This window comes from Chiloscyllium plagiosum, chromosome 41, assembly GCF_004010195.1.
Source record: "Chiloscyllium plagiosum isolate BGI_BamShark_2017 chromosome 41, ASM401019v2, whole genome shotgun sequence".
NCBI lineage: Eukaryota > Metazoa > Chordata > Chondrichthyes > Orectolobiformes > Hemiscylliidae > Chiloscyllium > Chiloscyllium plagiosum.
The window spans coordinates 12,476,193-12,498,572 of record NC_057750.1 but is presented as its reverse complement, the minus strand read 5'-3'; the positions used below and the strand labels follow the sequence as shown (position 1 = coordinate 12,498,572).

The following is a 22,380-nucleotide window of genomic DNA, read 5'->3' as shown; positions in this document are numbered from 1 at the left end:
AGTAAATCTCTCTGCACTCTCTCCAGAGCAATTATGTCCTTCCTGTAATGTGGTCAACAAAACTGCACACAATACTCAAGTTGAGGTCTTATACGGACTCATAAGTATCTTATATAGTTTCATCATCTCATCCCTACTTTTGCATTCTATACCTATGCCAATGAAGGACAGCATTCCAAATGTAATCTTTGCAACCTTATCTACCTGTACTGTTCCCTTTAGGGACCTGTGCACTTGCACACCAAGATCTCTCACTCCATCTACCCCTCTCAGTATATTCCTATTCATTGGGCATTCGCTTTTATTGTCTGACCTCCCCAAATGTATTACTTCACACTTGTACACAGATCTTTGAAAGTTGCCACCCAGGTAAATAGTGCGGTGAAGAAGGCATATGGCGTACTGGCTTTTATTGGTAGAGGAATTGAGTTCCGGAGTACTGAGGTCATGTTGCAGTTGTATAAAACTCTGGTGCGGCCAGAATCTGGAGTATTGTGTGCAGTTTTGGTCGCCATATTATAGGAAGGATGTGGAGGCACTGGAACGCTGCCAGTAGCAGTGGTGGACTCTCCCTCATTATGGGCATTTAAGCGGGCATTGGATAGGCATATGGAGGATAGTGGGCTAGTGTAGGTTAGGTGGGCTTGGATCGGTGCAACATCGAGGGCCGAAGGACCTGTACTGCGCTGTATTCTTCTATGTTCTATGAGAGTTGTACTCCACCTGCCACTTTCCTGCCCACTCCACCAATCCATATACATCATTTTGGGCATACAGCTATCATCTACTTAGCCAATTTTTTGTGTCATCTGCAAATTTCCTAATTGTGTCCCCATGTTCAAGTCAAAAATCATTAATGTCTTAAACAAACAGCAGGGATCTCAAAACCAAGCTCTGTGAAACATCACTAGAAACTGCTTTCTATTTGCATGGGGAGCAATCAACTAATACTCTTCGTTTCCTGTTACTAATCCAACTTTGAATCCAATTCGACACATCATCCCACGGACTTTTAGGTTTTTGACCAGTCTGCCATGTGAGATCTTGTCAAACGCCTTACTAAAATCTATGTAGACATTATCCACAGCAGTATCCTCATTGATCCTCATTGTCACTACTTCAAATAACTTAATATGATTTATTTCCCTTAACTAAGTCAGGCTAGCCATCTCAGACTAGTCCATGCCTCTCTAAGTGACAATTTATCCAAAGTAAGACTAACTGGCCAATTTTTTTTGGCATTTCTTTTGTATCCTTTTTAAACAATGGAACCACATTTCCATTCCTCCTGTCCTCCAGCACCTCACCTATGTCAAGTGAAGATTGGAAAATAATCCTCACAGTATCTGCTATTTCCTCCCTCACTTCCTTCGAATCCCTAGCGAATAATCCATCCAGTGCTGACAACTTATCCACTTTCAAGGATTCCAGTTTCTTGAACACTTCCTCTCTCATTATGATAATTTTGTCCAATATTTCAAAGTGCTTCTCTTGGATTACCATAGCCACATCATCCCTTTCCTTTATGAATACAGAGACAACAAAAAAACTTCACACATCTTCTACATCTTCACACAAGTTCCCTTCTAGCTCTGATAGGTCCCACTCTCTTCTTAACTATCCTTTTGCTGTTTATATACTAGTAAAACATCTTCAAGTTTTTCTTTACCTTACTTACTAATTTTTTCATATTATCTCTTTAATTTCCTTATTTCTCTTTTTACTTGATCCCCGTAATTTCTATACTCCTCTAGGCTATCTGCAGTGTTGAGCCTTTGTGACTTTCATTACTTTCTTTTTCTGTTTAATCTTTCCTTGTATTTTTCAGACACCAAGGGAATCTAGATTTGGCAGCACCCTTCTTATTTTGAGAGGGGACATGTCTGCTTTGTGCCCTAAGGACCTTACTTTTTAGAGCCTCCCACTGGTTTCCCACGGATTTATCCTTTAGCTGTGATGTCCAGTCCATGTCAGCCAAACCACTTCTCAGTTTTGTAAAATTAGCCTTCCCCCAGTTAAAAATGTTTACTTCTGATTTATCTCGGTCCTTTTCCATAATAATACTAAATCTAACCAAATTGTGGTCGCTATCCCTGACAGTCACCCCAATGTCACTTTACCTACTTGCCCATCCTCATTTTCCAAAATGAAATCCATAATTGCATCTCCTCTTGTTCTGTTTAAAAAGATATTCTGGCACACAGTACATGAATTTTTCACTCTCAATGCCCTGTATTTTGGTTGAAACCTAGCTGATATTGGGAGAGTTAAAATCTCCTACTATAATTGCCTTCTTACTCCTACAGGCAGATACTTGTCTACATATATGTTCTATATGCCACTCTCTATTTGGGAGTCAGTAGTATATTCCTAGTAGAGCTCAACCCATAAAATCTCAGTTGTTAACCTATTTGGTTTATCACTCCTTCTCACAACTGTAATTGATTCTTTAACCAATACTGTTATCCCTACTCCTGTTTTGTCATACACTATCCAGTCTGAAAACTCTATATCCAGGAATACTGAGCCACCAATTTTACCCCTCCTTTAGCCAGTTTCTGCCATAGCAACATCATGCTGTTATGTGTGTATCTGTGCTCTTAGTTCACCTATCTTGTTGGTTGTACTCCATGCATTGAAGCATAAACAGCTCAACCCCATCAATTTCCTTTGCTGTATGCTTTTTAATCCTTGTTTCTTTTTTATTTCTGAGTAGCTGACGACATTACCAATAGACTACCTCCTGTTTCCTGATCTGAATTTGACGTATCTAAGCCTCCACTGAAGGAGAAATTTACATTGCAGAGAGAGAAGAATTATGTTGGAGATACAGTATAAACAGGAAAAGGATACAGATGAATATTAACTTAGTAAAGCTTACAGATCATTGCAGTACATTTCAATGATCAAAATGCACAGGGAAGGATTTGCTCTCCCCATCCAAAAATCCCCAAATCACCTAGACAAATTAACTCACAGGGGTGACTAAATGGGCAAAAGTCACCCTCATGAAGTGAATACAAGGAAATGCTGAGGAACTGCTCTTCCTATCACATACCATCTCATAACAGTACCACCAAGTTCTTCTCCAAGCCATACACCATCCTCACCTGGAATTTTATCAGCATTCCTTTAGTGTCATTGGGTCAAAATCATGGAATTCCTCCCTTGACAGCATTTTTGGTGTACTGAACAAAATGGACTACAGTAGGGGCAATTAGGAATGAACAATAAATGCTGGCTCAGCCAGCGACACCCACATTCCCAAATAAATGTGCTGGCTGCTGCTATTAGTGTGCCTATCAGCAGAAGTGTGGGAGAGAAACAATCTGTAATTGGAGGAGCAACAATCAGCTACGTGAATAAGTGGCAGCAGTGAGCTGTTGTTGGAAGAGCAGGAAATTGTGAAAGCAGGAAAGAGCAAGGTGTGTGAATTGGTTTGAGGATGGAGGGACAGCGACATGGACTGAGATCCAGGGAGTGAGCTGGGGTAGCTGATCTCAGGGCATGGGGCTAAAACCAAGGATGTGCTGGGGTGAGGTTTCCGAACTCTTTCAGGGGGCTGGTGTGGTTTCAGGTGTAGGAGGCCCTCATGCAGGAGGCACCCACCGTTTTGCTTAGGTCAGAAAAGTGAGCCAGGATTGACCTCAGTATTTTTGTTAGAATTGAGGACAGAGCCAATTTTTCACCCTGAATAACAGGAAGGGGAGCTTTGAGGGAGAAAAATGGCTGCAAATAGACTGAGTGCGAGGGAGAAACAGCGATGCACAAGAGGTCTAAGGGGTTGGTAAGGAGACTGAGGCTTGGTAGGTGCTGCAAAGTGGCAGAGGATTAGACAGTGGGCCACAGGAGTATTGGGGAGGGGCAGGGAGCTGCCAGGGTTCTGGTAAGTGACAGGGGCTACAAGGGAGCTGGGAGGGATTCTACAGGGATTTAGGGGAGACAGGGTCCACAAAGTCACTGGTGGAAAGGGGGTTGCAGGTTGGCTGTGGGGAAATGGTTCAGGGGCAAGAAGAGTGTGATGTGGAGTTCAGAGGGATCTGCAAAGGGGGTAAAAGGAGATAAAGGACCTAAGAAGAGCTAGGTGGCCACATGGGGTATGTGGGAAGATGGGGTGATTGCAAGGGGGCTACGGACTTGAGGAGCCACAAGGTGGACCTGAAGTACAGGGAGGCTGCAACGAGGCACTGTTGGAAGAAAGATGGAGTCTTCAAGGGATTGGGAGGGGTGGGGGAGATAAAAGATTTCAATGAGGGTGGAAAGTATAGACAGGCTGTAAGGGAGAGAAAAAGGCTGCAAAGAAAACAGCTTCAAACTGAAATAATTCCACAGAAACTGGTATCCCATCACCAAGTCACCCTTTACTTACATGTGCATAGTACATGACACTGACCCACCTAGCTCAGAGCCAGCTCCTACAGTAACCCTGACACTCCTGTTTATTTTCTTTTAAACTTACAACTTATCTCTTCACATGTTAAAAACCACCTTACACACGGTCCTGTGTTTGAAATTTCAAACATCTTTACAGAAAAAATCTCACATACTATTGAGTCTTTTTGAAGGTAAAATGACAAAATGTTAGAAAATTTCATTTGTTTGAAATGTGGAGAACATCCATCAACATCTGTAAATCGCAAAACATATTCTGAGTCGGAAGATCCAGAACAGATAAAAAAACCAAAATATTTCGAATGTGTTAAATTACAAAAATATGAATATTTGGCACTGTGACTGTCCATTCATTCTTATTGCACTGAACAACACAACTCCATGAGTTCCCAACCCCCAGGAGACAAGAAATCATCCAACATAATACAAATACTTGTCATTGAGGAGAGCAGGATGATGAAAGATAGGTCAGTCTGCGATAATCATCAAGCAAGGGGACAAATCCAGTCACAAAATGACACCTTTTTGTCAAGATCCTCACTTGTTGGGCCTCTTTATGTAAATCAGCCAAAGCACTCATCTTTGCTTTGGTTTTATTGTACATTTGTGCCATCATATTGACATGTTTGTACATCTATATGTGAAAACCAGGAATGAGTGTTGTGGTCTCTTTTGGCATCAAGAGAGGAACTGCTTCTGCTTTGCAGTGTCGAACACACCCGATTATATTGTGCACTGATGCCATATGTCATGGTGTGTGCACACAGTGGTGAGTTTGGTGGCACTGCAGAAAACAGGAGCGAGATACACTCCTGTTTATAGCTGTCGGCCAGGTTTCCCTGATTGGACCGGATTAACAGTCCCAATCAGGGAACTGATATTCTGTGAGATCCACCTAGCTGACCTCTTTCCAATCGCTACATCACTTCCCTTTTATGTCTTGGGATGTCGTTCCATTCTTTTTCCTGTCACTTCTCCTGGGCCATTTTTGCATCAGGTCCGGTTCCTCTGACTCTGCCTCAAATACTGAACCTGTAGCCTGCCTCTTGAGCCTGGAGCATTTTGGTTAAAATTCACCTTCTTCTTCAGGCAGTAATGGTATTGAGGCGGTTATATCTGCTGTTTCTATCTCATCCTCAGAGATTTCTTCAATGCTAGGTGGAGGGGAAGAATGCATAGGTTCTGACAGCCTTGCAAGATGTGCTGAGGGGCCGGTATGTTTTGCTCCTGCTCCATTTGTGAGGTTACAGCTATCATTTGATCCACGTGCTTGTTCAGGATTACCTCTCCATCCTGAACTTTGCATGTCACAAGAGCTGACCATGCCTCTTACCAATGCAAGGCCATTCCCGTGGTTTCAACATCAGTCGCTTTCCCCTGAAGTAAATTGTATCTCTGGCTTAGAAGTGTCTTGTGTCTGGTATTGGCATTCCAGATGCTGTTTCACCCCAGATCTGGGAATATCAGATTTAATTTGGTGCAAAGTCTTCTCTCCATTAGCAACTCTGCTGGAGCTGTCCCTGTAGATGCATGAGGGGTGATCCTGTCGTCAAACAGGAACCAGGACAGTTTGCTATTAAATTAGGCTTTAGGCTGTTTCTTTAAGCCTACCTTCAAAGTTTGTTCTGCACTTTCCACCAGACTATTGGATGATGGTTGGTATGGAGCTGTCCTAACAGGCTGAATGCCATTCAACTTAGGAAATACTCGCATTCCCTGCTGATAAATGATGGCCCATTGTCTGTGACCAACACTTCTGCGAGTCCGTGTATTGCAAAAGATGCTTGCAACTTTTCAATTGTTGTCCCCGTGTTTGACAAATAACCTCTATGCATGCCCAACCACTTTGAATAAGCATCTGTCATGAGTAAAAATCTGGAACCCATGAAAGGACCATCATAGTTGACATGTGACTGTGTCCAGAGTTTGTCTGGCCATTCCATGAACTTGCGGGAGCAACTGGCCGTAATTTTTATTCTTGTTGGCACTCTGGTCACAACCCCACCAACACAACTATGTTGGCATCTAATCCTGACCACCAGATATAACGTCTCACCAACATTTTCATTTTCAAAACCTCGGGATGACCCTGTTGGACTTCAGCCAGTATCTGGAAATTATTTTTGGTTGGGACAATTACTCTTGCTCTCCATAACATAGCATCCTCTAGGCTGATCTGGTTTCAGTGCATCTTAAAAGGTTCTGGTTGTAAGGGTTTTTTCTCCCCCATCATAACCAACTGTTTTAGTTTGGCCAGGATCGCTTTGTGATATTGTCAGTGGTGACCAGAAGGGTGTTCAGAAAGTTTAAAATCAGAACGGACTGTATCCACCAGTGGGAAACAACTCAATGCATCCCATTTGTCACTTGATCTAGAGGCCAATGTTCCAACTTGTTAATGTACCACGCAGAATAACAGCCTACTGCTGAATTCGACCTGAAGCTATGGACGTCACAGCCCCTTCCCTCTTTAAGTAGCCCTAGCGGGGGTTTATGGTCTGACTATTACAAATTTACGTCATTAAAGGTATTGGCGGAACTTTCTCATACCAATGATAAATACCAAACCTTCCTTCTTTATCTGGTCATACCTTCATTTGGCATCAGCTAAAGTCCAGGAAGCATATGCTGTCAGATGTTCCTCTCCCCAGGCCACTACTGAGCAAACACTATCCTGATACCATAAGGGGAGGCATCGCACGTCAGCAGCACATCTCGCTTGGGATCGATAGCAGCTGTTACACTTCTCTAAAGGCTACATCTTGGCTACAAGACCATTTCCAAGGCTGCCCCATTTTCAATAACACATGTAAAGGTGCCAGGACGAAGGCAACATTTGAATTTTCCATAATAACTGATCCAAGTAAAGATCTAAGCTCTATTACAGACAAGATATCTGGGGCACTTTTGATCACCCTCACTTTATCTTCCAAAGGGTGTAAACCAGTCTTGTCGACTCTGTAGCCCAAGTAGGTCACTTGGGGTGCTTGGAACACACATTTGTTTCTCCTAAGGTACGCATCCGCCTTGGAGAAATGTTAAAGCATATGCTCAAGTTCTCTAAATGCTCTTTATTGGTCTTCCCAATTATTAAGGAGAAAGTGAGGTCTGCAGATGCTGGAGATCAGAGCTGAAAATGTGTTGCTGGAAAAACGCAGCAGGTCAGGCAGCATCCAGGGAACAGGAGAATCGACGTTTCGGGCATAAGCCCTGAAGAAGGGCTTATGCCCGAAACGTCGATTCCCAATTATTAGCATATCATCCAGATAAATTCCAACCTGGGGTAGACCTTGTAAAGTATTCTCCATCGGCCGCTGCAAAATGGTACCTCAAAAAGTAGTCTCATATATTGGTACAAAGCCTTATGGGCATTAATTGTAGCATACTTCTGAGAATCCTCATCTAATCACAATTGCAAGTACACATGGCTCATGTCCAGCTTCATGAAGAACATCCCCTTCCACCAGTTTTGCATATAATTCCTCAATGTGAGGGACTGAGTAGTTATCCAGTTGTGAGAAGTGGTTTACCATTTGTTTGAAACCTCCACAAAGATGAATTGGCCTATCAGGCTTCACAAGCAATTAGACCAGTGTCACCTATTCTGCAAACTGGACTGGTTTGATGATTCCTTTGCTTTATGGTCTCCTGATTTCTGCCTTTACGTTTGTAGGTAAGGCAAATGGCACTAAGCGGGCCTTGCAGAATTGTGGTATTGCTTCTTGCTCAACATGTAAGGTGACCTTGGCGTCTTTGCTGGCTCTAGACCTTCCTGAACAACTTGCAGGTTTTTAATTAGGACTTCACTCAGGCAGTCATTTTCTAATCGAAAAATGTTGAGCCAATCAAGCTGCATCTCTCTCAACAAATTTTACTCTATCAAGCTTGAGCCCAAGCCTCCTAGGACAAATAGTGGTAACTGAATCAACTGTTTCTCATAAGAGACCAGAACCTAAGTTGGAATCTTAATCTGTATGGATTCTCTGGTGTAGGTTTTCAACCTGGCTGAGTCTTGTGTAAACTTAAGGATTGGAGTCCAGAGCTAAGTTTGGTAAAAACTAGTTCTGCTATCACTGATACAGCCGCAACAGTACTGGTCTCCATTAGAAATGGGTAACCATCTAATGAGATATTAATTTTGATTAGTTCTGATTCGGATGCTGCTAAGCAATTTAACTGTTACAAACCAGTGGGCGGCATTGTGGTACAGTGGTTAGCACTGCTGCCTCACAGCGCCAGAGACCTGGGTTCAATTCCCGCCTCAGGCAACTGCCTGTGTGGAGTTTGCACATTCTCCCTGTGTCTGTGTGGGTTTCCTCCGGGTGCTCCGGTTTCCTCCCACAGTCCAAAGATGCGCAGGTCAGGTGAATTGGCCATGCTAAATTGCCCGTAGTGTTAGGTAAAGGGGTAAATGTAGGGGAATGGGTGGGTTGCGCTTCGGCGGGTCAGTTGGACTTGTTGGGCTGAAGGGCCTGTTTCCACACTGTAAGTAATCTAATCTAACCAGCTGTAGGTAAAATTTCCAGGGTGTGTACTCTCCTGCATACCGACCTATGAGTTCTCTTATTCAATTCAGGTCTAGTGGGACTCTCTTGCTATCTTGACTCTGCATACTGGCAGCAACTACGATGGCCTACCCGACCAGATTCTCAAGAATATTTCAACCATTTGACTGATGCTTGGCTTTGATCTGGAGTTTTGTTGTGGACTGACCTAAAGTCCTTCTCCTCAGGATATGTCGTGAGTAAGACAATGCAAATGTTTTCATTCAAGTGGTGTTCCCCAAGGTCAGTCAGCCTGGCAAGGGTGTAACTTCCATCGGAATACCCTGTAAGTCAAAAGCTCCACTTGCTACATTTTCTAATGGCAAAGCCAGTTGTACTGTTTGAAATCCAGTTGAGCTTCTGCTAATAGGCACTTTTGCAAGATCACATCATTAATCCCACATTCAAACTTTCTCTCAGCATCCCATTTAAGGTTAAACCAAAATCACATGCTTTTGTCAGTCTTCTTAACCTCCTCAAAAATCCCAATTCAGATACCCCTTGATCTCAAACTGTTGAGTAAAACCAATAGTGTCTCAGAATTAGAAAAGGCTCGGTGTCATAATACTGTTCAGCTAAATCCATCAACTCTTGAAAGGTTTTAGTATCTGGTGCCTCAGGGAAGTTTAGGCTTCTAATAATCAAAACACCTGTGGGTCCACAAGCTGTCAGTAGCATTACTTATTGTTTTCACCTGCCCCAATGTCATTTGCCCAGAAAAAAATTAAGCATTATTGCCACATATGGGGCCCAGTCTTTGACGGCAGGATCGAAGGTGCTAAGCTTCCCAAATAGTGTTGTGATGCCAGGAATGTTTACCCCAACTCAAAGAAAACTGTTATGAGTTAATTTCTTCAGGGGCATATTTTCCTCCTGTCACCATTGAAATAACTCCACAAAGGTGGGTATCCCATCACCAAATTACCCTTTATTTACACATGCATTGTGAATGACACTTACCCATGTAGCTCAGAGCCAGTTCCTAGAGTAAGCAGAACCCCTAACATTCCTGTTTATATCTGTCAGCCAGGGTTCCCTTTTTGAATCAGGTTAACAGCCCCAATCAGTGAACTCATATTTTACAATCAACGAGGTAAAAACAATGACTGCAGATGCTGGAAACCAGATTCTGGATCAGTGGTGCTGGAAGAGCACAGCAATTCAGGCAGCATCCGAGGACAGGCAAAATCCTCGGATGCTGCCTGAATTGCTGTGCTCTTCTAGCACCACTGATCCAGAATCATATTTTACAATGTCCACCTGGCTGACCTCATTCCAATCACTCCACAAACCTGCCCACAAAGAAACATTCAGCTTACTAGGAGTTAGGAAGCTTGAAATCATCGATAATGAAATCTTGCAAATGAATGTGATATCTCTAGCTTGAGGACACATAGATTCAGGAGCTAATCAATGGGGAAGATTGCAAGTGGGTGCTATTGTAAAGATCAGAACGTCAATTGTTCAATTTCAATTTGAACTGTGACAGTACCATACACTGAAGGTGTATTCAGGACTTTTTTTGTGTGTGGAAGTATGTGCCAGTTATTTTGCAAGAAGTTATGCTAACTTTTGTCAATTTAAATATCTTGGAAACTAATGTTTTTCTTGTGTGTAGTAGCTTTAAGTATAACTAGAATTACCATTATTGAGATTATTGACCAATGATTTCAACTTCAATTCTGTGAGAGTCCAAATACATTTGCCAACATAAATTAAAAAGGTATCGTAAATATGTGACTGCATCACCTCATTATGGAAGTAAAAAGAATGAAAACGTAGCCCATGAAAACCAAAATGAACTCCTCAGAAGAAAACAAACTTTTTTGTGCTCTGGTACATTTCTTCACACACTGCTGCTGAAAATATTGGGCTGGGTTTTCCAAGGAATGGCAATTTTGCACAGATTGCCACTTCACATCTTTCAAGTGCAATGAAAGAGCTACACATCTCTGACAGGAGATTCAACCAGGGCTCCCTCAGAAATGCAGAATGCTTCTCTAGAGACGTAGGTACCATGACATAGAATGCCAGATCAGTAGGATACCAAGGGGGTAGGGTGACAGGTAAGAAGAGTTTCAGAACATAAGTTGGAAAAAGGACCAGGTAACTGATGAAGTATCTAAGGTAGGTCATGGCAAGTGAGGAATACTATGTCTAGTAAGGGGTAGGAGACAGGGGTATTGGGTCCCAAGTGGGGGTGATTGTATCCCAGAAAGGGATTGGGTCTGGCAGAGGAGCAGGAGTAATGGGTCAGGAGCTAGGAGAGATCAGTTCTGTTAGTGGGTAAAGCGGTGATTTGGACTAGAACAGTGGAGGGGCATGTCAGGCCGGAGCAAACAGGATTGTTGGGTTTCAAGTGTCGGTCCTAAGAAGTGGAAGAGAGGTTAAGTCCAGACCAGAGGTGGGTTTCAGATCTGGCAACAGGGCAAGGCAAGTCAGGTCCAGTGGCGGTGGTAGGAGATTGGTATGGTGAGGGGAAAGGATTCAGGTAACAGAAAGAGGTATTGAGTCACAGAGATTCAGTCACACCTGAGTCACAGGTGGGCAGCACGGTGGCACAGTGGTTAGCACTGCTGCCTCACAACGCCAGAGACCCAGTTCAATTCCCACCTCAGGCAACTGAATGTGTGGAGTTTGCACATTCTCCCAGTGTCTGCGTGGGTTTTCTCTGGGTGCTCCGGTTTCCTCCCACGGTGAGTTGGCCATGCTACATTGCCCGTAGTGTTAGGTGCATTAGTCAGAGGGAAATGGGTCTGGGTGGGTTGCTTTTCGGAGGGTCGGTGTGGAATTGTTGGGCCGAAGGGCCTGTTTCCACACTGTAAGTAATCTAAAAAGTCATAAAGAAGGAGGTTGTCTGATTTGGTGGCGAGGGGTTGTCAGGTTCTGGGAGTAGAGGACTGTTGAGTCCTTCGGGGGAAAGACAGCATGTTGGGTGGCAAGGAAGTGTCGGATCCAAGGGATAGACATGTGACTGGAGTGTCAAGTCTCAGGGTTAAGATGGTTCAGGTCAGTGTCTGGGAGGGGTTGTTAGGAGTATGGAGGAAGTAGATGTGGGGGGATGCGAGTGTTAAGTTAGAGGTAAATTTTAGTATTTACTTAGGAGTTAGACTAGAAATTTAATAGCTTCCTGAGTAACTACTTCAGAGGAACATTCTAAATTCTCTGATTTAAATGGATAAACATTGTAGGATAGAGAAATTGACGAGTGCAATTTTCAATTTCTCTGGTAATTCATTTACCATTTGCTACAATGGATTCCATGGAGTTCCCTTGTAACAACTCACTTCTACATTTCAGAAACCATTATCTGGCCATTGGAAAATCCAGCCAGATTGATAGCACGAGAACACTTAGCAAACTACGCCTGCTTATTTACCTCCCCAAGACTCCATCAGTCTTCTGAAAGGAAGAGAACATTCTTCCTAGCCTTCAACTAGTGTACATGTAATTCCACAGCACAAGCCAAAAAGCTGTACATCTGGCCATTATGATTCAAATTGCAGTCAGAGTAACAGGCCATCCACTCACTATGGAGAAGACAAACTAGTTTTTACGTAACATATGCTGGTTTTAAGAAGCAATTTCCAACATTGCAAAATAGCATGGTGTTAGAATCAGGGTGATTAGAAATGACAGTTCACCTCCTCACCATGAAAAGGATTTCAACCAATTCTATTGACTGATCAGAACAGTATACCAACCAGCGCTTGCTGAATAAATGCAAAATGTGAAAATTTGCTCCCATCTCCTTTACATGCTCTCAATTTAAATTGATTTTGTTCACAAAACTGAATGGCTGGTCCAAAATGATTCCCAGAAATGTAACAACACATAACCTTATTGTAACATTATTAGGTCACTCTCTATTTAGCACTAAAAGGACTTTGATAATCTTAGATTTTAATTCATAAGATGTAAGGTTTATCACCTTTTATCCTCCTTCATTCCACCCCTCCCAGCTTCATCTCTTCAAGTGCAAATTTAGTGAAAGTATGCTATTTATAAGTTACGCACAAAACACTCCTGAGAAACCAGGCACAACAGTAAAAAAGAAACACTCTTTTAACTTAATTTTTCACTAACCAACGAGGTTTAACAGTTTTATTTAGGTAGCAACTAAATAAAAATAACAAAGGAGAGGGACAATGCTACTCCTTTAACAAGATTATGCTGTCCATGGCATTTTTTTTCAGAGAGGTTGAAGAAACAGTGATTGTGAAAAATGTGCATTTGAAGGGTCTTAGGGCCAAGTTGATTATAGATAACAGATACTATCTCAGGAAAAAGGCTTTCAAGTTTCAAGAAACCACTGGAAGAATGAAAGGGGAGTGGCCAGTTCTCCCAGCTTAGCTTTCTCTGGTTTGGTTTGGTTTTAGCAAGCAGTCATTATGAAGCTGCTGGACCCAAAGAAGCAAAGATCCATGCCTTTCCTCTCTCTCTCTGATATCTCTCCTGTAAGACCCTGTGTTTGATTTTACCTTTTGTGCCAAGGAGTGTCTGTGGGGATTATTGCAAGTATTTGGAACAGCATCATTGAGCTAGGATAATCTGTTGTGTTTTTGGATAGGTCAAGTGGTTGGGCCAGCTGCATTGCCCCTGGAATATCTGCATTACACTTGCTTAAAGCAACTAGCAAAGTTACAGTCCAGGCTACTTTCTTGAACTGCTTTGAGCAAGCCTAGCTTGGTCCATAACAAGAGATAAAAACAATACTGGCAATAAGTCAAATAAACAATAGATGCCTTGTAATGGAACTTCTGTAACATAATGAATAGCCTTAATGATACAAGTACAAGTCATACAACTACATGTACTCACCTATGACATTTAGCAAATTATGACTGCCTCAACAATTATATTCAAAATAGCAAAGGCATGTATAATACCTGGTAAATAAAAAATTTCCCCATATGTAGGCCATTGAATTCATATGGCTTAGTGTAATTCCCATTGGTATCATTGGAATGTCAGTGTAATCTTCAGTTCCAATAAGTAAAAGAAAACCTTGTTTCACTGTAGAGACAAGGGAAGAAATAAGAGAGAGAGAGATGACGATTAGCATGATTTCAGAGCTATTCTCCAATTAACTTCTAAATCTTGCCTGTGTTTTCTTGAGTGGTTTTATGCCCATATAAGTTAGGTAGACTGGTCAAGGAGAACAATACTTTAACGAAGATAGACTGATAGTCACTCTATATTTAGCATTTATAGGACTGTGATAATTTCAGATTTGAACTATTTTATTTATCCAATGATAGAATTCCTATGTTCAAAAATCTACCTTTGGGTCATAGAAATGGCTAATTTAATATGTTTAAATGGGATCACTGCATCTTTAGACCCACCTCCATCACTGCACTTGCTATTTGCTCAATCTGCCCTCTGACAAAATTGTAGCCTACCTCCATAAAAGAAAAACACCAGCAATTGCTGCTACCTTTCTGACGTAGTGTTGGAACCAGGAAGTGCCAGTTTCCCAACCCCTAAGGAAAATCCCTGCCCTTAGTCTCCCAAAGGAAAATTATATTCAATTTAGAGGGAAGCAATAATGATTCACTGGATTGATTCCTGTGTTAACAGAATTATGGAGTAGGGAGAAATTGAGTAGAATAGATCTGTATTCATAACATTGGTCTAAGTGCCATTGTCAGGTTTATAAGTGGAGACTGATTGGCTTCCCAACCAATCAGGTCCCATTGCTAAGGTATGCGACCTTGCCTGAAGCTGCCATCCAATTGGATGGTAGCAGCCAACGTGTGATGCAGCAATGTATCCAATGCTAGGCTCCTGACTGTAGAGTAGCAATAAAGATTAGGACTAGCAAAAACGTTAACAATTTCTTTTGCAAAAGATCATTAGGTGGAAGCTCGAGAGTGAGGGGATGAAGGAGGTCAGATGCAAATGCAGGGGTGTGGCTATTCACACAACCCTCCTGATGTCCTCATTCCTCCAATCACCCTCAAAGTGTGGAAAATAGAGGCCCAAACCAGCTGGAAGTTAGGCAGCTTTGATTTCCTATTTGGGAAGGCAGTCACTTTTCTCAGCAGTTAGGCATGTAATTGGGCCAGTAATCGATTGAGTAGTCACTAATTTGTGATTTAAGGTGTATATATACACAGATCATTGAAGGTGGCAGGAGGTCTCTTGTGGTAGTCCCACATTTCATGTCCCACCTGTTCCAGATGTGTGTTATAACATATCTGATGGTTGGTTACAAAATACCTTGAAGTTGGCAGGACAAGTGGAAAAAGCAGTTAACACGGTATCCTCAGTTTTATTAACAGAGGCATAGAGTACAAGAGCAAGGTGGTGATGTTGAATTTGTATAAAACTTGTTCGACTCAGCTGGGTAGAATTGGATATCCTCCTTTCCAGCCTGCATGTAACAGCAGTTGCATGCTGTCCAGAAGAGGGCTTCACCAATCCACCATCCCACAGAATGGCTGGGTACAAAAGGCAACTTTTGTTTTACATTTGAAAATGTTCAGTTGGAGAACTCTTCATTTTGAAGTCCCCTTTCCTTCATTTATCTTCCATGACATTCCGCTGCTGTCTTCAAGCTACCAAGATGTTCGACTGATCTTACAACTTCAACAGAATTTCTGTTACTCTTACTTGAATGATGAAACTGCCCTATGACCAATAGTTCTCTACTCCATTCATTCATGTAATTTGAGTATCATTGCCATCTTTTATATATTTTCTACAAATTGCATTATAACCATTAGAAGTTGTTGCATGACTTTATCTTTACACTGGGTTGAAATCCTGGAGCTCCTTTCCTTACAGCATTGTGGGTGTAACTACAGAAGTTCAAGGAGACAGTTTACTTTCTCAAGGGACATTTAGGGATGGATAATAAATACTGGCCTAGCCTGTAACATACAAATTGTAGGAAATATTAAAAGAACTGATACAATGGTGGCAATCTCAGATATGAGGTATTTATTTTATTTTGAGATCAGAATTTCTATGTCTTTAATAACAAATTTACTTCACTCTTTGGTTGGCAATAATGGGCTGCCTAATTATCTTTGGAAAATTAATGCTTAGGAACATTTTGAGGATGGTAAAACATTTCTGGTACAGGCTCAAGTACCAGTTCCATGTGATCTGAAAGCATAGAATATTGAAGAAAGAGTGATATAATTCCAATTCAAGATATTGTGCAGATTTGAGGGGACATTGCAGGTGGTCTTTCCATGTACCTGCTTCTCTTGTCATTCAAAAAGTAGAGATCGACGGTTTGGAAGGTGCTGTCAAAGGTGACCTGGCAAATTCATGCAGTGCATATTATGTGCAGCGCATATGGAGTCACTGTGCATTGTTAGTGAATGCAGTGCCAATCAAGTCAGCTGCTTGTGGTAGTGATGGTGGTGAGCTTCTTGAGTATGTTGCAGTCGCACTCATCCAAGCATTTGTAAAGTATTCAATCACATTCCTGACTTGGGGTTTGTAAATGAAAGATGGACAGGCTTTAGGGCAGTCAGAAGTTGGGTCAGGCAGCATCCGAAGAGCAGGAGAATCAACGAAAATCCTGGTGAAGAGCTTATGCCCGAAACGTTAATTCTCCCGCTCCTTGGATGCTGCCTGACCTGTTGCGCTTTTCCAATGCCACACTCTCGACATGACTATTTACAGGGTGCCATATTGAAACTGCCCACCCTGCCCCCAGTATATCTCAATTTACCATATTTGATCATACTATGTAGTCTTAAATACTCTGCTATTATATCCTATTACAACAGGTTTTAAATTTTTCACAATAACAGACATTAAGCTAACTGGGCCCGATTTATTCATTTTATCGTCTCCTTTCCATTTAAGTCTTTAATAAGTTTGAATAGTAACTACTTTTGTATATTAAGGCAATAAATACAGCTTCACAGAAACACGACTAACTTTGTTAAAGCTTAAACACTGCCTGAGAGTTGTCAGGCACTTAGCCTTTGCAATATCCTGTGCCTTCAATTACTGAAGCTAGTCTATTTGACAAGAAAGGACTGAATTTAGTAAGAAGGAGGTGTTATCAATTCTAGAAGGCGTGAAAGTAGATACGTTCACTGGCTGGATGGGATTTATCTGAGGATTCTCTGGGAAGCTAGGGAGGAGATGGCGCAGCCTTTGGCCTTGATCTTTGAGTCGTCATTGTCTACAAGTTTAGTACCAGAGGACTGGAGGATTGCAAATGTTGTGCCCTTAGTCAAGAAGGGCAGTAGAGATAAACCAGGTAATTAGAGACCAGTGAGCATTATGTCTGTTATATGAAAAGTTTTGGAAAGAATTATAAGAGATAGGATTTATAATCATCTAGCAAGCAACAATTTGATTGGAGATAGTCAACATGGTTGCATCGAGGGAAGGTCGTGTCTCACAAACCTCATTGAGTTTTTTTGAGAAGGTTACCAAGCATGTAGATGAGGGTAGGGCAGTTGATGTGGTGGACATGGGCTTCAGTAAAGCCTTTGACAAGATTCCACATGATAAACCTTTGGAGAGAATGCAGAGGCATGGGATTGAGGGTGATTTAGCAGTTTAGATTAGAAATTGGATTTCTGTAAGAAGGCAGCGGGTGGTGGTTGATGGAAAATATTCAGCCTGGAATCTGGTTACTAGTGATGTGCCACAGGATCTGTTTTGGGACTACTGCTGTTTGTATTTTTTATAAATGACTTCGACACAGGCATAGGGTGGATTGGTTAGTAAGTTTGCAGATGACACTAAAGTCGGTGGAGTGGTGGATAATGTGGAAGACAAGCACAAAACACTTATTTAAGTATTGTTCCTTATTCCCATTGGCCCATGGTGTTTTGGTAAACATGACACCAAATTAAGCTAATCCTTTCTGCCTGCCCTTTGTCAGTATCCCCCCATTACGTGCATAATCATGTGCTTATTGAAAAGTCCCTTAAATGCTCTTGTCATATCTGCCTCCACCAACTCCACAATCCTACCATTCTCTGTGTAGAAAACTTGCCACATGTCTTCTTTGAACTTTCCCCTCTTACCTTAAATGCATGCCCCCTAGGATTAGACATTTCAACTCTGGGATGCATCTCATATTTTTATAGACTTCTATCAAGTCTCCCCTCAGGTGGGTAATTCTTTCAATGGTTTATCATATGTGGCTTAGTCAAACAGGATTACGTTGTTCAGCTTGTCTCTTACTTTTCTCTTTGACCACGTCTTCTTCTGAACCTTGCCCCTGGTATTGTTTATTGGATCTACCTACAGAGGTGGATTGTTGTTTTGTTGGACAGAACTTGAGTATTACTGGGGGGAAGAAACACTCAGCAGGACAGATATTGAAAAGTGCTCCTGTATAGAAAAAAGAACATTTGTACTCCTCAAACCAAAATAAATGTTATTTTCCTTTTATTTCGGCATTCCTTGCACATTGTTTGGATGAGTGCAAGATAAAAAGCTTAGACAAAATGTTTTTTTTCAGCAAAACTCATTTGCAGTCTGGTTGGAAAGTGGAACTTATTCTGAAGTGAAGTGGTTGTGATGTATCGAATAAGTTGGAAGTAAGTTGGGTATTTTGCATAATTACATAGGGGTAACAGTATAACTTTCCGGCATATACAATGCAAGTGGTCTATTTATAATTCATGTGAGCCTCCTGCCACACCTTCTTCCTTAAATTTGATTTGATTTGTTGTAGTCATATGCATGGAAGTACAGTAAGAAGCTTTGCTTTGCAAGCATTACAGGCAGATCATAGCAAACATAGACACGCACATCTTAGGTGCTTAGTCAAAGCAAAGCATATAAGGTTGAAACTGCACAGGACATGTACAAAGCAAGATAAGCATTCGCAAGATCAATATCACTTTAAGTTAGAGGTTCATTCAACAGTCTAATAAAGGCAGGGAAGAAGCTGTTCTTGAACCTGTTGGCGTATGTGTCAGGCTTCTGTATTTTCTGCCTGACAGAAGAGGGTGGACCTCCCCGTCATGTGTTTAGTGAACTTCTTAATTGTACTGATACTATTCACCTCAACCACCAGTATTCCCTGTGGTAGTGACTTTCAACTTCTTACCACTCTCTTGGTAAAGGCCTTTCATCCAGATTCCTGATTGGATTTATTAGTGATAATCTTATTTTGCCTACTTCTAGTTCGCTCTGTCCTACAGGTGGAAATATTTTCTCTGCATCTATGCTGTCAAGCCCTTTCATAAACATAGAGACAGCTATCAGATCACCTTTCTATCTTTTCTCATTACCATCTTTAGCTGAGGAATAATAATACTTAGTGCATGTTTAGCTATTTTTTTCTTATTCATTCATGGGATGAGGACGTCACTGGCTAGACCAGCATTTATTGCCCATCCTTAATTACCCAGGGGCTGTTAAGTCAACCACATTGCTGTGAGTTTCTAGTCATATGTAAGCCAGACCAAGTAATGATGGCAGTTTCCCTCCCTAAAGGACATTAATGAACCAGATGGGTTCCTATGTCCTGATCAGAAACAGCTTTAGGCCATTGATGCCACATTTTGGAAAACAGGAGACCAAGGGGATATTTAACTGAAGTGTATAAAATAAGAAGAGGCTGACATGAAATGGATAGGAAGAGCCTATTTCCCTCAAAAGAAAAAATCATTAACGAGGACGGACAAAGTCAGAGACAGTAGCAAAAAAACAGGAAATGCTCAGTGAGTCTGGCAGCATCTGTATAGCAAAAAATAAAGTTAATAATTCAGGTTGTGATCTTTCATGAAAACCAGAGACATAAAATAATAATATATCAAGAAGAGACGATTTGACTCCTTGTCACTTCCCCATAGCCCTACAAAATATAAATCTTATCTCTTCAGGTGCTGTTCAATTCATTCTTGATTAAATCTGCCTCCATCACATATTCAGATCGTAACCATTTACTGTTAAAGAAAATCCACAAAATTTTCGTTGTGCAAATGTTTACATTGCTGATCACCTTACATTGATGCATCTGATTCTAGCCTCTTAAACCTATGGAATCTTATTTCTTCCAATTTGCTATGTCCAGACCATTCATAAAATGTCAGATGTCTTCTCACAGTTCTATACACCAAGGAGACTGACCAAGGAACATCACCATCTGCAGGTTCCCCTCCAAGCCACTCATTACCCTGATTTGGAAATATATCGCCATTCCTTCATTGTCACTGGATCAAAATCCTGGAATGCTCTCCTTAACAGTATTGTAAGTCTACATGGACTACAGCAAGTTAAGAAGGCACCTTCTCAAGGGCAACTAGGAATGGCGATTTCGAAGCTCCTTGGATGCTGCCTGAACTGCTGTGCTCTTCCAGCACCACTAATCCAGAATCTGGTTTCCAGCATCTGCAGTCATTGTTTTTACCTCATGGGTAATAAATGTTGACCCGGCCAGTGACATGAACATCCCATGAATTAAGAAAATAAATAAATCTGGAATATATAGTTAGTTTCATGGTCACCAACACTGAGACTATCAAAAATTGTAAAGATTTATGTGGTTCTCATATGTACTTTTGGGAAGGAAATATACTGTCTTTACCTGGTCTGGCCTACATGTGACTCCAGACCCAGAGCGATGATGTTAACTATTTTGCCCTTTGAAGTCACCTTGAAAGCCAATCAGCCATGGACAATTAAAGTAGAGTAACAAATGCTGGCCTTGCCACTGAACCTACATACAGTGAATTTCATATTCCTTTCACCTCACACTGCAATAGTTTCCATCTGCCACCTGTTCCTCTAGCCTATGTTCTCTTGAGGTCTATCAGTACCCTATGACAAGCAAAATCATTCTCCTAGTACCAGTCCTGATCAAAAAAAAGTAACTGCTCACAGTGATCCTGTTTCTTTTACACAGGTAAATTGTTACTTTGGACGCATGAATTGAATCAACCTGTTGAGATTGAAGGGAATTTGAGGGAAAGATTTTGCAGTCAAGAGTGTAGTGCTGGAAAGGCACAAGTCAGGCAGCATTCGAGGAGCAGGAGAATCAACATTTCAGGCAGAAGCCATTCTTCAAGAATGAACATTGATTCCTGATGAAGTGCTTATGCCCAAAACGTCGATTCTCCTGCTTCTCGGATCCTGTTGGACCACACTCTCGACTCTGATCTCCAGTATCTGGAGTCCTCACTTTCTCCTTGCATTCAAGGGGTGTTCAGGAAGTCATGGTCTGAAAGTTTGGCAGATATTCTGAGGGCTTGTAAAAGGTCAGTGCTGGTTGAAAAATCTAAATCTCAGAGGCATAGTCTCAGAATAAGAGACTAATCATTTAGGACTGAAATTTTGTTTTTTATGAATCCTTATGAGGAATGGTTGGAAAGTCTGGGCTTGTATCCACTGAGTTTAGACAATTAGGAGGCAATTTGATTGAAACCTACAAGATCATGATGGGTCTTGACAAGGTGGATGTGGGAAGCATGTATCCCATTGCGAGAGATTTTAGAATTAAGGATTAATGTTTTTTAAAATAAAATTGTCTATTTAAAACTGACATGAAGAGAAAGTTTTCCTCATAGAGGGTTGTGAGTCGTTACAACTCTGATTCCATCAGCTTTTCAGAAAGACAGTCCTCAAATATATTTAAGGTCAAGAGTCTTGATGAGCAAGGGGGTGAAAGATTATCAAAAGTTGGCTGGGAGCATGGACTAATCAGACCAAATATGATCTTACTGAATGGTGGGGGCAACCTCGATGATCCAAGTGGCTGACTGCTACATCTAATTCATGTATTGGTATGAGCTGAAGTTACTTCACTCTGAGAGTTCTGAACTTTTTGGAATTACCTACCATTAAGGGTTGGAATCCTTCAATGTTGAATCCATTTAAGGCTGGAATAGACAGGTTTCTCAGACAACCCAGGGATATAGGGAGCAAGTGGGAAGGTACTGTTACAGGTATGATTGCATTGGATAATGGAACAAATTCACTGCGTCATAAACTACAGGAGTTGGCTCAGATACTAAACAAATATTTTATGTCAGTATTTACTGTGAAGAAGTATATGGAAGCCGGAGTACTTAGAGAAATAAATAGTGATGTCTTGAAAAGAGTTCAAGTTACAAAAGAGGATATGCTGGAGGTCTTAAAACATGTAAATATAGATAAGTTCCCAGAAGTTGATCAAGTGTTTCCTGTAACCTTGTGGGAAGCTAGAGAAGAGATTGCTGAGTCCCTTGCTGAGATATTGGTATCATCAATAGTCATGGGTAAAGGGACGGCTGGAAAATGGGAAGTCTTCAGAAATGAGATACAAGAATCCAGAGAAAGTATATTCCTGTCAGGGTGAAAGGGAAGGCTGGTAGGTATAGGGAATGCTGGGTGACTAAAGAAATTGAGGGTTTGGTTAAGAAAAAGAAGGAAGCATATGTCAGGTATAGACAAGATAGATCGAGTGAATCCTTAGAAGAGTATAAAGAAAGTAGGAGTATACTTAAGAGGGAAATCAGGAGGGCAA

At 41.4% G+C, this 22,380-nt stretch overlaps 1 protein-coding gene across 1 annotated transcript in view; it reads right to left on the bottom strand.

The window, feature by feature from the left end:
* Nucleotides 1–22,380, bottom strand: part of LOC122542706 (cation channel sperm-associated protein subunit gamma-like) — a 216,295-nt gene that overhangs the window by 143,775 nt on the left and 50,140 nt on the right. Inside the window, exon 9 of the mRNA XM_043680685.1 lies at nt 13,826–13,952. Coding sequence (XP_043536620.1) covers nt 13,826–13,952 — 127 coding nt within the window. The remainder of the gene's footprint in view (nt 1–13,825; nt 13,953–22,380) is intronic.